The sequence below is a fragment of the Oncorhynchus keta genome, chromosome 34 (assembly GCF_023373465.1).
Source record: "Oncorhynchus keta strain PuntledgeMale-10-30-2019 chromosome 34, Oket_V2, whole genome shotgun sequence".
Lineage (NCBI taxonomy): Eukaryota > Metazoa > Chordata > Actinopteri > Salmoniformes > Salmonidae > Oncorhynchus > Oncorhynchus keta.
This window is the reverse complement of record NC_068454.1, coordinates 74,848,338-74,865,497: the sequence shown is the minus strand read 5'-3', so window position 1 is coordinate 74,865,497 and position 17,160 is coordinate 74,848,338. Positions and strand designations below refer to the sequence as shown.

At 47.4% G+C, this 17,160-nt stretch overlaps 2 protein-coding genes across 2 annotated transcripts in view; one reads left to right on the top strand and one right to left on the bottom strand.

Annotated features, from left to right (window-relative positions):
- The window catches only part of LOC118378078 (protein capicua homolog), a 70,918-nt gene extending 63,377 nt beyond the window's left edge, over nt 1–7,541 (top strand). Inside the window, 7 exon segments of the mRNA XM_052494823.1 lie at nt 328–864; nt 965–1,284; nt 1,473–1,630; nt 1,785–1,936; nt 2,110–2,244; nt 3,862–4,038; nt 5,519–7,541. Coding sequence (XP_052350783.1) covers nt 328–864; nt 965–1,284; nt 1,473–1,630; nt 1,785–1,936; nt 2,110–2,244; nt 3,862–4,038; nt 5,519–5,787 — 1,748 coding nt within the window. The 3' untranslated portion in view covers nt 5,788–7,541.
- A 1,698-nt stretch (nt 7,542–9,239) lies between these two features.
- Nucleotides 9,240–16,818, bottom strand: LOC118378079 (zinc finger protein 574-like). Its single transcript, XM_052494821.1, has 8 exons — nt 16,586–16,818; nt 14,676–15,312; nt 14,341–14,507; nt 14,099–14,194; nt 13,214–14,007; nt 12,857–12,989; nt 11,139–12,677; nt 9,240–11,009 (listed from the first exon to the last, which is right to left on the bottom strand). The coding sequence occupies exons 2-8, from the start codon at nt 14,974–14,976 to the stop codon at nt 10,836–10,838; spliced, it is 3,204 nt and encodes a 1,067-aa protein (XP_052350781.1). The 5' UTR covers nt 14,977–15,312; nt 16,586–16,818; the 3' UTR covers nt 9,240–10,835.
- Between the last annotated feature and the right edge of the window lie 342 nt (nt 16,819–17,160).

Genomic DNA, 17,160 nt, shown 5'->3' with positions numbered 1-17,160 from the left:
CTATCTGGTGTGTTTCAGTTCTACCTTGTTATTTTTAGTGTTACATTGTTATTGATTACTGTAGTGTTGGGGTTAGAGCTGGTTAGAAAATCATTTGACTGTACATGTGCATGTGACATTCAAACTTAACTATATTGTACTTTTAAGGTCACTGTGAACTGCATCAGTAGCAACAAGAAATCTCCCCTCAGTTTTGAGGAGCAAAACCTTTAGGTTAGAGGAAACAGGTTATCACACTCTGGCTGTACACTCTGTCTGTACACTCTGGATGTACACTAGCTGTACACTCTGGCCATTGAAGGGTGTTAACTATTTCTCTCTCTCCAGGTCAGCCTCCCCTTCAGCCCCCAGTCCAGTCCCCTACCTGCCCCTCCCTTCCCTCTGGCCCAGCCTCTGCTTCAGTGGGACAGATAATCACCGCCATCTACCCCCCAACCAACATCACCATGGCAACCGGGGTGGTCTCCATGTCAGCCGTGCCGCACAACATGGTGTACACAGTCTCCAGCTCCTCCAGTCTGTCCACTCACATCCTGCCCAAACACACATTCGCCCCTGCCACCCCCACCACACACACTCACATCCAGCTCCAGTCGGACAGACAAACAGACAGGCAAGTAGGGGAGAGACCCACGGACAGAATGTCTCACTCTCAGTCAGAGAAAGTGGCAGACAGACCAGCGGAGACGCAGCCTGAGCTACAGGCGTACGGACAGACGGACAGGCCATCCCTCACGCAAGCGGAAAGACAGACGGCGAGGCAAGCCCAGACCTTCAATAAGAGCAGCAGCTTAGTGGCTCCCCCAAGTGGCTCCTCATTGTCACTGCGGCCCTGCAGCCCCCCCCTGCCTTCTCACACTTCCAGTAAGTCTAAGGCGCCCGCCTTGTTTTTCGAACAAAGATCTAATGCTTAACAAATGCAAGTATATGAGGTAACATAAAAAATATATATATATTATTTCAGCAGGCAGTGCACCAGGCACCCCCAAACTCCCCCAGCTCCCGGTGAGAACCCCTCAGAAAATCAAAGCCACTGTTGCCAACATCCCGGTGGGCAGCTACGAGGGAGGAGGCCGAGGAAAGGAGAGGGAGAAGAACCGAGAGAGGGAAAGAGAGAGCACTGGAGCAAACAGTCGTTTTTCCTTTGAGCTGGAGCATCCTGGGAAGTCGGCGTCCCCCTCCCAAAACACACACGCTGCTGAGGAGCCCCCCTCTGACAGACTCCCTGAGGGACACGGCCCTGGGGACAACACTGACACACGCAGCACAGAGGCCAGCAACGAGGTGAGAGAGAGATGGAGAGATTGACCAAATGGATTGTTTTGGTTTTTCTTCTCAATAATCAGAGAATGCAAATAAGATCACATTCATAGAAAATTAGATACATTTCTGATTTTACACCCTGTGTCCCAAAACAAAACCCTCCCAGCATACTGTATTATTAAACTTGTTCTCCTCTCTGCCCCATACAGTCCGGGTGGAAGGACTCCGTCCCCTCCTCACCCCTGCCCCCTCTCTTGGGTACAGACCCTGCCCTGCCACCTCCCCAGAGCGACAAAGACGCCCCTCCTCCCAAAAAGGTGAAGGCCCGCCCCCCGCCACTCAAAAGGACCTTTGACTCTGTGGACAAGTGAGTTACCCTGAGTATAGACACACCATCTATCAACTTCTAAAATATGTTTGTTAGTGAGTATCCCTGAGTCATCCTGACTCTTCAAAGGGTTCATGTACCTTACTCATGTGTTTCTCTCCTTTCTCTCCCTGCATCCCCCTCTTTCTCCCAGGGTGTTGTCGGAGGTGTATTTTGAGGAGCGGTTTGCTCAGCTACCAGAGTTCAGGCCAGAGGAGGTGCTGCCCTCCCCCACCCTGCAGAGTCTGGCCACCTCCCCCCGCGCCATTCTGGGCAGCTACCGCCGCAAGAGGAAGAACTCCACAGGTAGGAGGTAGAGAGGACTGAAGGAAAGAGGGAGACAGACAACTGAGATCGACATTTTATTTTGCAAAACATTTTTCTACGGTGTGCCCCACTGAAGTAGAGGCATCTGCTAATCGTGTGTGTGGTATATGTATGTATATATATGTATGTCTCTCATCCCCTCTTCTGTCCAGACCTGGACTCGTCAACAGAGGACCCCGTGTCTCCTAAGAGGAAGAGTAGACGGCGCTCCAGCTGCAGCTCGGAGCCCAGCACACCCAAGAGCGCCGCCAAGTGTGAGGGAGACGTCTTCACCTTCGACCGACCAGGTAGAAACACACAGACACGCTCACACCCTCATTGTAAGGTTTATTCATGTACAGTACATTCGGAAAGTATTCAGACCCCTTGACCTTTTCCACATTTTGTTACGTTACAGCTTTATTCTAAAATGTATGAAATGTATACTTTTTTTCAGCAATCTATACACAATACCTCAGAATGACAAGGCGAAAACAGGTTTTCAGATTAGTATTTACATCCGTTTTCAGACCCTTTGCTTTGAGGTGCATCCTGTTTCCATTGATCATCCTTGAGATGTTTCTACAACTACATTGGAGTCCACCTGTGGTAAATTTAAATTGATTGGACATGATCTGGAAAGGCACACACCTGTCTATAGAAGGTCCCACAGTTGACAGTGCATGTCAGGACAAAAACTAAGACATGAGGTCGAAAGAATTGTCCTTAGAGATCAGAGACAGGATTGTGTCGGGGCACAGATCTGGGGAAGGGTACCAAAAAATGTCTGCAGCATTGAAGGTCCCCAAGAACACAGTGGCCTCCATCATTCTTAAATGGAAGAAGTTTGGAACCACCAACAGTCTTCCTAGAGCTGGCCACACAGCCAAACTGAGCAATCAGGGAAGAAGGCCCTTGGTCAGGGAGGTGACCAAGAACCTGATGGTCACTTTGACAGAGCTTCATAGTTCCTCTATAGAGATGGGAGAACCTTCCAGAAGGACAACCATCTCTGCAGCACTCTACCAATCAGACCTTTATGGTAGAGTGGCCAGACGGAAGCCACTCTTCAGTAAAAGGCACATGACCGCCCACTTGGAGTTTGCCAAAAAAACACCTAAAAACTCTCAGACCAGATAGGGAATGCCAAGCGTCACGTCTGGAGTAAACCTGGCACCATCCCTACAGTGAAGCATGGTGGGGGCAACATCATGCTGTGGGGATGTTTTAAGCGGCAGGAACTGGAAGACTCGTCAGAATCGAAGCAAAGAACCGAGAGATCCTTGATGAAAACCTACTCCAGAGCACTCAGGACCTCAGACTTGGGAGACGGTTCACCTTCCAACAGGACAACGGCACTAAGCATACAGCCAAGACAATGCAGGAGTGGCTTCGGGGCAAGTCTCTGAATGTCCTTGAGTGGCCCAGCCAGAGCCCGGACTTGAACTCAATCAGACATCTCTGGAGAGACCTGAAAATAGCTGTGGAGCAACGCTCCCCATCCAACCTGACAGCTTGAGGGGAATAGGAAAAACTCCCCAAATACAGGTGTGCCAAGCTTGTAGCGTCATACCCAAGAAGACTCGAGGCTGTAATTGCTGCCAAAGGTGTTTCAACAAAGTGCTGAGTAAAGGGTCTGAATACTTATGTATATGTGATATTCAAATTTGCAAACATTTCTAAAAAAAAAAACAGTTTTGCTTTGTCATTATGGAGTATTGTGTGTAGATTGATGAGGGATAAAAACAATGTAATCAATTTTAGAATAAGACTAATGCAACAACTGGAAAAAGTCTAGAAGTCTGAATACTTTCCAATTGCACTGTATATTTAACTGCTAAAACTGCTCTCCCAAATCCTAAAATATATTTTCCATGTTTACACATGTTTTATATAAAATACTAACCAGTGTGTGTGTTTGTCAGCCCCCCCGTCTGTGTGTCCCCCTCCAGGGTCCGGGACAGGGACAGGAGCTGAAGGAGAGGACATCCTGGGGGAGCTGGAGTTTGACAAGGTGCCCTACTCCTCTCTGAGACGCACCCTGGACCAGAGACGAGCCCTCGTCATGCAGCTCTTCCAGGAGCATGGCTTCTTCCCCTCAGGTCAGTACAGACACACGCTTGCATATAGATGTTTACATACAGTACCAGTCAAAGGTTTGGACACACCTACTCATTCAAGGGTTTTTCTTTATTTTTACTATTTTCTACATTGTAGAATAATAGTGAAGACATCAAATCTTTGAAATAACACGTATGGAATCAAATAGTAATCAAAAAAGTGTTAAACAAATCAAAATAGATTCTTCAAATAGAAACCCTTTGCCTTGATGACAGCTTTGCGCACTCTTGACATTCTCTCAACCAGCTTCAACTGGAATGCTTTTCCAACAGTCTCGAAGGAGCTCCCACAAATGCTGAGCACTTGTTGGCTGCTTTTCCTTCACTCTGCAGTCCAACTCATCCCAAACCATCTCAACTGGTTTGAAGTCAGATGATTGTGGAGGCCAGGTCATCTGATGCAGCACTCCATCACTCACCTTCTTGTTCATATAGCCCTTACACAGCCTGGAGGTGTGTTGGGTCATTGTCCTGTTGAAAAACAAATGATAGTCCCACTAATCATTAACCAGATTTGATGGCGTATCGCTACAGAATGCTGTGGTAGCCATGCTGGTTAAGTGTGCCTGTCTTGAATTCTAAATAAATCACTGCCAGCGTCACCAGCAATGCACCATCAAACCTCCTCCATGCTTCAGGGTGGGAACCACACATGCTGAGATTATCCGTTCACCGACTCTGCGTCTCACAAAGACACAGCGGTTGGAGCCAAAAATCTCAAATTTGGACTCATCAGACCAAAGGACAGATTTCCTCCGGTCTAATGTCCATTGCTCATGTTTCTTGGCCCAAGCAAGTCTCTTCTTATTGCTGTCCTTTAGTATTGGTTTCTTTTCAGCAATTCGACCATGAAGGCCTGATTCACACAGTCTCCTCTGAACTGTTGATGTTGAGATGTGTTTGTTACTTGAACTCCGAAGCATTTATTTGGCCTGCAATTTCTGATGCTGGTAACTCTAATGAACTTAGCCTCTGCAGCAGAGGTAACTCTGGGTCTTCCATTCCTGTGGCGGTCCTCATGAGAGCCAGTTTCATCATAAAGCTTGATGGTTTTTACGACTGCACGACTGTTCTTGAAATTTTCCAGATTGACTGACCTTCATGTCTTAAAGTAATGATGGACGGTCGTTTCTCTTTGCTTATTTGATCTTCTATATGACACCCCTTCACATTTTAGGTTACTGCATGACTCCATATGTGTTATTTCATAGTTTTGATGTCTTCATAACTCTACAATGTAGAAAATAGTTTTTTAAAAAACAACCTTGTTATGAGTAGGTGTCCAAACTTTTGACTGGTACTGTACATAGGCCCTACTCTCACTCTCATTTACAGAGTGTATACATGTGCACACACAAAGTCCTCCCCACCCAGCAAAATGTGTTTTTTTCTACATTCCTAGTCAAACAACAATAATCAACACTTCCTCTCTGTCTTCCTCCTTCTCCTGTCCTCTCTACAGCCCAGGCCACGGCAGCCTTCCAGGCACGCTACTCAGACATCTTCCCCACCAAGGTGTGTCTGCAACTGAAGATCAGGGAGGTCCGACAGAAGATCATGCAGACTGCCGTCCCCTCTGAGACCAACGAGGCTTCCTCGCTCCCCGGACCGTCTGGCGCCCAATCAGGAGAAGGGACAGGAGGAGGGGCGGAGCCATTGGGAGAGGAGGTGGATCGAGAGAGGGAGGGTAGTCCAGAGGAGCTGAGGGATTTGCAGGAGTCTTCTAGATGAAGGATGCTGACAGACTGGATTGACCAATCAGTGATGGACCAGTTCCCCAAATCCCGCCTCTTCTTAATTTTGTTGAAGCTACACCCCTCTGTCTGTGTGCATATCTGGACCTGTCTCTCTCTCTTTCTCCAGAGAGCCAGGTCAGAAAGAGCAAGTGGAAGAGACAAAGAAAGAGGATGTGTGTGTTTGCAAAATGTGGGATTGTTTCAAACTTAAAAGGGGATTTTTTTTTAAAAGTGTAATTCCCCCTCTCCAAAAAAATGACATTTAAAATGCCACACACACAGACAGACAGGCAGACAGACACACAGCTGATGAACCCAAACTCCAATACCCACACTTGAATTAGCACTTTGTTCGTAATATGAATATTATCCCTGTAAGCTTCCATTGATGCCAGTGGACTATAGACTATACAATAACAACTCTCCAGCTGTTACCCATTGCCTTGGCACAGGGCCCATCTTTCAGACTGAATAGCATATCATTTACTGGGACTGTTTGAAGGTCATTTATCTGACTCTAACCGGACTCACTTTGTTGTTTTTGAAAATGGAGGGCTTGGGAAGTAAGATCAGTTAATTGGCTGGTGAAGAGGGTCTGGCTCTTAATTCTCCCATTGACTAATCTGTTTCTGCTGGACATTAGGGGGCTGGGTCCCCACTGGCTTTAGATGATGCCATTGGATGGTGAGGGATCAGAAGGATCCTTGTTTTATTGTTAGATTTTTCTCTACTTTGAATCATAGAAGCATACCTTCAGGACAGGTCTGTGAGGGGGACTGGAGAGAGTTTAGGACCTCGCCCTCACTTCCCATGATTGGCTACAGAAGATGCCAGTAAAGATGCACCAAGCGTTCCTGCTAGTCTGATTCGCTCGCCATGAGGGAAGGAGGCGGGGAGAATGAGTCGATGGGCACATCATGGCTCTACATTTCTCACTGTCACTGCAACCATGTTTTATCTATTTGTAGACTTTAGTTGAGAACCCAGAGGACGTCAGGCTGACAGGCCTATTACTTCTAATGCCAAGCAGTTTTATTATCTAACTTTTTATTTTAAAGACAACAAACGTGTTTTTTTTAATCAAACACAGGTAACGTTGCAGTTCATTATGTTGTTATTTTATTACTGTCACTAATATTACTCCTCTCATTGTTATAGTGGACCTGATCCTTGCTACGGGCTGGTATCAATGTCATTAGATTGTCTCTCTCAACCTGTTCTTATTTGAGGGGAAATGGGATAGGACCTGTGAGAGAGATGGTCCTCACCTGTGCCTCTTTCCCTCTCTTTGTCTTCCCTTTCAACACCCTCACTTCGCCCCAGCAAGGGATAACAAAGAGAAGAGGGTTGACATTTGTATTCATTTAAGTGTAATAAGTATGTTTTTGGACAAACGTGTATACCGCTCTCTCTCACTCCCCTGCTAGTAAGGTTTGATTCTATAGCCTCCTACTTCCACCTCTTTTCCTTCCTTTCTTCCTCCCTTACTGTTCTCTCCAGGCCTTTTTGGGGGTGGGAGGAGATAAGCCTGGAGGGGGCAGGGCAGTATAAAGAGTGGTAGGGTATAATATTGGTTGTCTTTGTGCAAGACTTGGTTGTGTTGTACATATTATTTACTGTAGAGTCAGACTCGCTATAATATTGATAAGGAACAATGTGTAACTGACTTGTATTGACTTTTAAAAGACGCCATTACACAAGGTCAAACTCCAAAAATGTACAAATGAATAATAAATATGAATATTAACATGTGTTTACTCCTTGTTTTACTGAGATACAGTATGCAATATATACATTTATGAATAATATAAGTTTATCTATCTTTCAGTATAACTTTTTTTCACTAGTTTGTAATGTACCACACAGCTAAACCATCTGTTATTGATTAGTTATTATTGTCCAACTATACTGAACAAAAATATAAATGCAACATGTAAAGTGTTGGTTACATGAGCTGAAATAAAATATCCCAGAAATGTTCCATATGCAAAAAAAGCTTAGATTTCTCTCATTTTGTGCACATATTTGTTTTCATTTCTACTCTGCCAAGATAATCCATCCACCTGACAGATGTGGCATATCAAAAAGCTGATTAAACTGCATAATCATTACATGTGCAACTTGAGCTGTGGACAATAAAAGTCCACTCATGTGCAGTTGTCACAGAACACAATGCCACAGATGTCTCAAGTTGAGGGGGAGCGCAATCAGCATGCTGACATGTATGAATGTCCACCACCAGCTGTTGCCTGAGAATTGAATGTTCATTTCTCTACTATAAGCCACTTCCAACTTTGTTTTAGAGAATTTGGCAGTATGACTAACCGGCCTCACAACCACAGACCACGTGTAACCATGCCATCCCAGGACCTCCACATCTGGCTTCTTCACCTGGGGGATCGTCTGAGACCAGCCACCCGGATAGCTGATGAAACAAAAGTATCTCTGTCTGTAATAAAGCCCTTTTGTGTGGAAAAATGCATTCTGATTAGCTGGGGAAGGCCCACCAACTGGGGAGCCAATGTCCTACCAGGCCCACCCAAGGCTGCACCCCTGCCCAGTCATGTGAAATCCATATATTAGGGCCTAATGGATTTATTTCTTTATATGAACTGCAACTCAGTAAAATTGTTGCATGTTGCAATTATATTTTTGTTCAGTATATAACCACTACCATTCAAAAGTTTGGGGTCAGTAAGAAATGTTTTTGAAAGAAAAGCACATTTTTTTTGTACATTAAAATAACAAATTGATCAGAAATATAGTGTAGACATTAATGTTGTAAATGACAATCGTAGCTGGAAATAGATTTGAGATCTTCAGTTTCTTGGCAATTTCTCACATGGAATCACCTTCATTAATCAGAACAAGAATAGACTGACAGGTTTCAGACAAAAGTTCTTTGTTTTTGGCCATTTTGAGCCTGTAATCAAACCATCAAATGCTGATGCTCCAGATACTAACTTGTCTAAAGGCCAGTTTTATTGCTCTTTAATTAGAACTGTTTTCAGCTGTACTAACAATTGCAAAATGGTTTTCTAATGGGCCTCTGTACACCTATGTCGATATTCAATTTTATTTGATCTGCCATTTCCAGCTACAATAGTCATTAACAATGTCTACACTGTATTTCTGATCAATTTTGTTATTTTAATGGACAAAAACATTTGCTTTTCTTTTAAAAACAAGGGCATTTCTAAGTGACCCCAAACTTTTGAACTGTAGTATGTGTATATATATATATATACACGTAAAAAAAACAGTTTAGTCATTAGGGAGAATGCAAGGACATACATTTCTTAAGGAGAATACTGCACATAAAACAATATCAAGTGTGAGTGCTTGCCCTTATGTTAATTTTCCCTGGGCTTAATCCTTTCTTCAAAAGGAGAGAGAATGGGGTCCAGTATCAAGACACAGTAACACAGTCACAAAACAGGCAGAGCATATTATCAAATATCATTTAATCATTCATTTATCTGTTCACAGCAAAAAGAGGAACAGTCATTGTTTTCAAAGTAAAAGTCACATATTACAGACAAGCACTGAATTAACATCCATGGGCAGTCAAGAACATGACAAACACAGGAAATGGCCCTCGATTCACATCTGTCACAACAACCTCTCCACCACCACTGACCGGCTCTGCCCTGTCTTTCTGAACATGAGATCGTAACACATTTGGTCTGGAGGAGTGAATGAACACCTACTGTTGTCCTGCCTGCTGCAATTGTAGACAATCGTTTTTGTACTCAACAATGACAACCAGACCAGTGTTCCTACACTCCTGTAGTTCACTCGATCACAGTTTAATATTCTACTGCTCCCCATACATTCACCCCAATAGGATGTCAGTAAAACATGCTCTCTGCCAGTCAAGAGTCAGTACAGTCCCACAGCCCACACAGGTAGTTCTGTCATGGTTCTCCGATAGTTGAGCCTCTCACTGGCTCTCAGTAGCTGTAGATACATCTTTGAGGCTTGTTTGATGGTTCTATGACAGTTCTGTGAAAGAGACACGACTCAGAACTTTCACCCTCAGAATATCTAGATCGTCGTGTGAGGGTTATCTGATGGTCCGGTCATGGTTCTGAGTTGTCTCTGTCTGGCCTTTAGATGAGCTGTAGACTGTCTACAGTGATGGAGTCCATCCCCAGACTGTTAGATGAGCTGTAGACTGTCTACAGTGATGGAGTCCATCCCCAGACTGTTAGATGAGCTGTAGACTGTCTACAGTGATGGAGTCCATCCCCAGACTGTTAGATGAGCTGTAGACTGTCTACAGTGATGGAGTCCATCCCCAGACTGTTAGATGAGCTGTAGACTGTCTACAGTGATGGAGTCCATCCCCAGACTGTTAGATGAGCTGTAGACTGTCTACAGTGATGGAGTTCATCCCCAGACTGTTAGATGAGCTGTAGACTGTCTACAGTGATGGAGTCCATCCCCAGACTGTTAGATGAGCTGTAGACTGTCTACAGTGATGGAGTCCATCCCCAGACTGTTAGATGAGCTGTAGACTGTCTACAGTGATGGAGTCCATCCCCAGACTGTTAGATGAGCTGTAGACTGTCTACAGTGATGGAGTCCATCCCCAGACTGTTAGATGAGCTGTAGACTGTCTACAGTGATGGAGTCCATCCCCAGACTGTTAGATGAGCTGTAGACTGTCTACAGTGATGGAGTCCATCCCCAGACTGTTAGATGAGCTGTAGACTGTCTACAGTGATGGAGTCCATCCCCAGACTGTTAGATGAGCTGTAGACTGTCTACAGTGATGGAGTCCATCCCCAGACTGTTAGATGAGCTGTAGACTGTCTACAGTGATGGAGTTCATCCCCAGACTGTTAGATGAGCTGTAGACTGTCTACAGTGATGGAGTTCATCCCCAGACTGTTAGATGAGCTGTAGACTGTCTACAGTGATGGAGTCCATCCCCAGACTGTTAGATGAGCTGTAGACTGTCTACAGTGATGGAGTCCATCCCCAGACTGTTAGATGAGCTGTAGACTGTCTACAGTGATGGAGTCCATCCCCAGACTGTTAGATGAGCTGTAGACTGTCTACAGTGATGGAGTCCATCCCCAGACTGTTCTCCAGGGCTGTGTGGTAGATCTCTATAGCCTCAGCCAGGGGTAGGGTTCCTCCCTCACTGGTCTCTATGATGGCGATGGTCTCCCCAAACTCATTACACATGATGGTGGGAGTACCCTGGGTCTGGATAGGAAAGGAAGCATTGTATGGAGGATGTTAGAGAAAAACATTTGAACAACATATTTTCTCAATTTTACAGACTAACACACACTCAGAAGCCGCACACAGACCCCGCCAGCTCCTCCCCCTCACCTGCTGTAGGGTCGACGTCTGTATGTGGATCAGCTGAGGCTGCCCATTGGCCAGTTCCACCTGGGATGCCTCCACTAGCGCCACGGCGGCGCTGGTCTCCATGGCAACCTGTGCTGCAGCCACCTCTTCCTGCCTCTGCTGGCGTGCGTGGGTCTTCCTGTGGTTCCGCAGGTTGGAGAAGGACTTGAAGGATATGCCGCACACCAGACAGGCGTGGGGGCGCTCCCCTGTGTGTGTACGCCGGTGCTCCGCCAGGTGCATGCTCTGGACAAAGCCCTTGTCACATATTTCGCAGCGGAACGGTCGCTCCCCTGTGTGCGTGCGCAGGTGCTCTCGCAGGTGCGTGTTCTGCCGGAAGCGCTTGCCACACAGGTTGCAGGGGAAGGGGCGCTCTCCTGTGTGGATGCGCTGATGCAAGGTCACGCCAGAGGAGGAGACAAACAGCTTACCGCAGGTTAGGCACTGGTGGGATTTACCTCTGGCCACTGCACCACCACAGGACCGACCAGGAACCAGGCCGTGACTCAGCTGATGCAGACGCCAGTTGGCTGCAGAGTTGAGCTTCTTCCCACACACAGTGCAGCCCAGGCCCCCTCTCATGATGCTGGTGGTCCCGGTGTCTTCTGAGGTGGAGGGCTCTGAGAGGGGCTCCCCGTCAGGGCACACTTGGGGCTGGCTCTCTAACCCTCCCTCTCTGTCTGCCTGGGCCTCAGTGGGGTGAACCTCCTGACAGTGGCGGTCTCTCTTCCTCCTGTGCAGGAAGCCAGCCTGGCATTGGGGGCAGGAGAACGGGGCCGGGGCCCCCGGGTGAACAGTGTAGCGGTGGGCGGCTAGCTTGGCCGGCCGTACGAAGGTGGCGGGGCAGTCCGGGCAGGGCCAGGGAGGGAGGTTGGCATGGAGTAGGCGGTGCTGCCGGAGGTTGGATGACTGGGTGAATGTCCGGTGGCAGATGTCGCAGCGGTAGGGGCGCACGCCAGAGTGGGTGAGGTTGTGGCGAGACAGGTTGGCCAGGGATGAGAAGGTCTTTCCGCAGTCTGAGCACTGGAAGGGCCGCTCGCCGGTGTGTGTGCGCAGGTGGTTGCGTAGGTGCATCTGCTTCTTGAAGGTCTTGGTGCACACAGAGCACTTGAAGTGTCGCTCGGAGACGTGGGCCGTATGGCGGTGTTTGACCAGGCGGAGCAGAGAGGGGAAAGCCTGAGGGCAGGAGGGGCAGGGGAACGCGCCCCAGGGACCAGCGAGGTTAGGGTCAGTAGAGGAACCAGGATCAACAGTATGTTCTCCCAGTTGGGACTCTCCACTGCCCCCTGGTGTCCCCTCCACATCCACCCTGTTCTCATTTCCTCCCTCTGCCCTGCTCAGAGAGCTGGAGGCAGTGTCCTCCCCCGACTCGCCTATCTCCATCTCAGCCTCAGTAAGGGGGGCCATCAGGTTCTCCTCGTCCCCCTCCATGGGGCTGCCCTCACCCCTCTCCCTCAGGGCCCGGGCTCTCTGAAGGATGGACAGGGCTGACAGGGACATCCTCCTGGGGGCCGCTGGGACCTGCACAGGACATCGTCAAAACACATGCTCATACATTGACCGGTATGGGACTGAATTTAACCTGAGAAACAAAACATTTGCACACATTTCTCATTGATGATTTGCACAAAACATTTCTCAAGTTAGAATTTGGAACTATAAGAACAATATTACCATTTTTAAAAAGAAAACGTGGTTACCAGGACGACAGGGGTAGGTGTAGTGGTGGCTGTTTTGGTGTGTGTTCTACGGTGGTACAGGAACTTGGTCATATTGGTGAAGGTCTTGGCACAGTGTTCACACCTGTGGAGCGGCTCTGCTGTGTGAGACTTCCTACAGGACGGAGCGAGGGATGACGTGAGGGATGATGACGTGAGGGATGAGGAGGCAGAGGTAGGGATGGGCGGATATAAAAAGAGAAGAGAAGATTTGTCTCAGAGGCTTCAATAGAATAGCATTCAAAAAGCAATAGACAGGAAAACATTGAGATGGTTTGAGATGGGATTGATGATTGAGATGGTTCATGATGAGAACATGATGTCTGGTCAGGCACCTACCTGTGTATGATGAGGGTCATCTCTGTGTTGAAGCCGTGACCACAGTCCACACACAGATACCGAGCCTCCCCGGAGTGAGAGCGCATGTGTGTCTGCAGTGACATCGCCTTCTTAAACACCTTGTCGCACTCCCGGCACTCGTATGTGCCATGCTCGTGCACGCGCCTGTGTGCCGCCAGCCGATTGGCTGACGTGAAGGTACGCTGGCATTGGCTGCAGTGCAGGCATAGGGGTGTGTTTCTAGATCTTTTAGCCAGGGCGCGTCTCCCCGTTCCCTTCCCCCTCTCCTCTGCCACCCTCCCCCCATTCTCCTCCTCTCTCTCCTCCTCCCTCCCTCTGTCCTCCTCATATCCCATCATCACCCCGTCCTCACCGCTCTCCTTCTCCTGGGCCAGGAAGTGCTCCCCCTGGTGTTGCAGGAAGTCCTCTGGGGTCTGGAAGAGGAGGGCACACTCAGAGCACTCATAGGGGTGGAAGATCACCACCTCCCCCTGCTGCTCTTTCTCCTCCCGGACAGCAGACAGCACCACCTCCAGTCTCTGGAGGCCGTTCTCCGGGACCCCCAGCTTTCCTACCGAGCCCACCCCTAGAGGAGTGAGCAGAGGGGGCAGCAGCTTGGCGCGCCGTAGGCCGGGGGTACTGGAGCCATCGGCCAGGGCCTGGGCACTGCAGATCTGGAGACGCATGGTGGCCGAGCCGGGAAGGGGGGAGACGGGGGGTAGGAAGGTGGCCCGGGAGGGGGTCGAGGGCTGGGGGGTAGACTGATGCTGCTGTTGTTGTTGTTGGGCCAGGACCTGAGAGGGGGGCACAGACATGATCATGTTTGAGTGAGAATAACTAGTTACTGGTTTTAAAAAGCTTTTTGACATGAAGTGTATACAGTACCTGTGCTAAGATCTCCCCAGCTTGTTGTTCACTCAAGACAAAGTTCTGAACACTGACCATGGGTGTCACAGTACCATCGGGCTGCAACACATACTCCTGGGAGAGAGAGGAGGGGGGAGGAAGTTTGTGCCAAGAAAGGAAACATCTAATTCTGCCTGTCTGCTTTTGCGCTAAAGAACACCAGCCTGTAAGCCCTTTGATTAAGGGTTTTATGATGAAATGTGTTGGTATTTAATACTCACAGTCTCTGTGGCACTGTGTGTGCTGCTCTTGCTGTGGGTCTGTCTGTGAGCCAGCCACACCTCTGGAGAGTCAAACAGGGCCAGGCAGTCTAGACACTGGTACTGGACAGGCCCCGACACCTGGCCCTCTGTCCCTGCCTCGTCTGTCTCCAACACCTCACACAGTTCTGGGGAACACAACACAACGTTCAGCAGGCGAGTCTCACTATCTAGCCCCTCTACATTCAAACAACCTCTGCCTTTTATCCTTGAAACAAACCACCACCTTTCACCCCCCCTCCTCTTCCAGACACATATCCACCCTTTCCTTTCCTCCACCATCCCCTCCCTCTCACCATGGTCCTCTGTCTCCAACCCTGCCTCTCTCATGTGCAGCTCCTGGTGCAGTAGCAGTTCATCTGGGTTCCTGAGGAGGGCACCACACTCCAGGCACTGATACTGGCTGTCCCCGTACTCTGAGATGCCCTGGATGGCCATGGCCTCCCCAGCCTCCCCCTCTTCTCCCTCCTGCCCTGTGTGGATCTGCTGGTGCATCAGCACTTCTTCTAGGGTGTTGAAGAGCTGGTGGCACTCGCTACACATGTACTGGTGCTGCACGTCGTACATTCCCTCTGGGTCCTCCTGCTGGTCATCCATGACTACTGCAAGGCGGTTTTTGTAGGACCTTGTCGTGTGTGTGTGTGTGTGTGTGTGTGTGTGTGTGTGTGTGTGTGTGTGTGTGTTAGTCAGCACAATTCAATGAATGAGAAAAAGTATCCTGTCCTGGTCTGAGTTAAATCTCTGTGTTACTACGATCCTGATACAAGTGTGCCTCAATGGTTGAATTTAAGACTTTGAAGTCTGTTTGTGAGCAAACAGTGTGTTGTGAGTTTTAGGGCTTGAAGCAGTAACAATGATTTGCAAAGAAGCTAGCCTCTTTCCTCAGGTCTCTCACTATGATGTTCTGTGATGTCAGGACAACAGGGAGGGAGCCTGAAAAAAATCAGAATACAGTAGTCTGTGAGCTATTTGGTAACACCTGTCCCAATCCCCAACTGGCCCATAGACATTATTTTAGTTTACAATGATGTAGGTCATTTCCATGTAAAAGGAGCCATGAGCACCAACATGTGAAATTGATAGGAGCATATCTCAATCTGGCCCTCATACAATCATGGCCACCTAATCATCCCCTTCTTCCAATTGGCTCACTCATCGCCCCTGTAACTATTCCCCGGGTCGTTGCTGTAAATGAGAATGTGTTCTCTGTCAACTAAGGGCTAAATAAATACAATTAAAATGAATAACAAAAAATATTTCAAAATGGGTGTCAAATGAAAGCTAAGAGTCTATATTTACAGTAATGTACTGTACTCTATTGTGTTCTACTGTAATGTCCAAACTTGTGAAACATAGACATCTATTATTGGTTCAGATTTGGTCCGGATCGAACCAACCAAATTTGGTCTTGTTTGGGGTTGGAGCTCATTCGAATAATAGCCAGTGTGTAGAATGATACCCATATATGCAAAGGATGATATTGCATATTTCTACCTTTGTGTACCTATTCAGGATGTATCACAATAAAGAAAATTACATTCATAACCATAAATTATGCACTTCTGTGTAGTACAGATCAGGGACCCACTTTGTAATTCCATTACAGTAATTCTGTTACTTCACTATCTGTAGTTCAATAACCAAAAGAGATTTACCGCAATTCTGTTAACAAAATTAGCATCTACACTATTGTTCCAGTAAATGTTTTTTGTTTAGCATACACTTTAAAGTGAAAAATCTGAGTCTCAGCATAATTCCGTTAACATGGAATTGCCCTGTAGCTATTGCATGGTTCCATAAAATCGTTATAGAAAATAGAGCTGATAGCTACACGCTAATTAGAAGCTGCAATAAACAGCAGAAGCTAACTGCATGTAGGCGCCAAATGGTGGTAGACGGGATGCATTTTTTCTACTCAAATATGGCATATAATTCATGACATTTAGTTTATAGAAGCCACAGTGCTGCATAACTGATCATGTGTAGCATGATAGCTTGCGACATTGCTTCCTGTGTGTTATCATTCATGTGGCGAGCTGTTGGCGGCGCTCTCTCGGATATCCGAGACCTCTTCGGAGGCACCGCTGTCTCCTGACTGTGGCTCCCCGGCTCAAGGCGGTCGTCAGGCGGCGCTATCCACTTTTCCCCGCAGGTCTCCGGTAGACACGACAGGCCCTTCCTTCCCCTCCCGTTAAAAGAATCTTACCTCTCATCTACTGTCGTTGGACAATCCCTCGTGAGGTAGTCACAAAGCTCCGCAAAAGCAACAATGCACTCTCCGTTCCGTCTTTAAGTGAATAATGTACTGATTGAATAGCACGCTTTAAAATCGTGAACCTTCTGGCAGAGAAACATTTCGGTGCACGAAAAACATCGTTTGTCCGCGGATCGTTCCCCTGTTGTCGGCACACTCCGCTGCCTTTCGCTCTGGCCTTGTGGCTTTCGAAGGCAATGATTGGATACATTCCGTGTCAGTCATCAAGCGGTCTTAAGGGCATTTTCACAAAACGTACTGTATATTTGCGGTAGTGGGAGTTTACTGTCGCCATGTCCGTGTGGTTTGCAATTTGTTTTTGTATCTACTTTAGACCTGTTTAAAAACCAAATTAAACTGCACTCATCTGATCCTCTTTGTTTAACCTTAAAATAATGGAAACTTTGAATAATGGATCATTGTTATACTATAATAATATCACCATAATGATAATGTGTTTGCTAACCCTGCAATCTGAAACAACAATAAAATTACTTCTATAAATTGTTCTTGAATTGCCACAGGCT

Bases quoted from the DNA above. Each gene is read 5' to 3' on its own strand.
- LOC118378079 (XM_052494821.1), bottom strand. From the start codon at position 14,976: ATGGATGACCAGCAGGAGGACCCAGAGGGAATGTACGACGTGCAGCAC. The intron at 14,195-14,340 runs GTGAGTATTAAA...TCTCTCTCCCAG, and splicing joins CACACAGTGCCACAGAGACT to GAGTATGTGTTGCAGCCCGA. The intron at 11,010-11,138 runs GTGAGGGGGAGG...TTTCCTATCCAG, and splicing joins AGACGTCGACCCTACAGCAG to ACCCAGGGTACTCCCACCAT.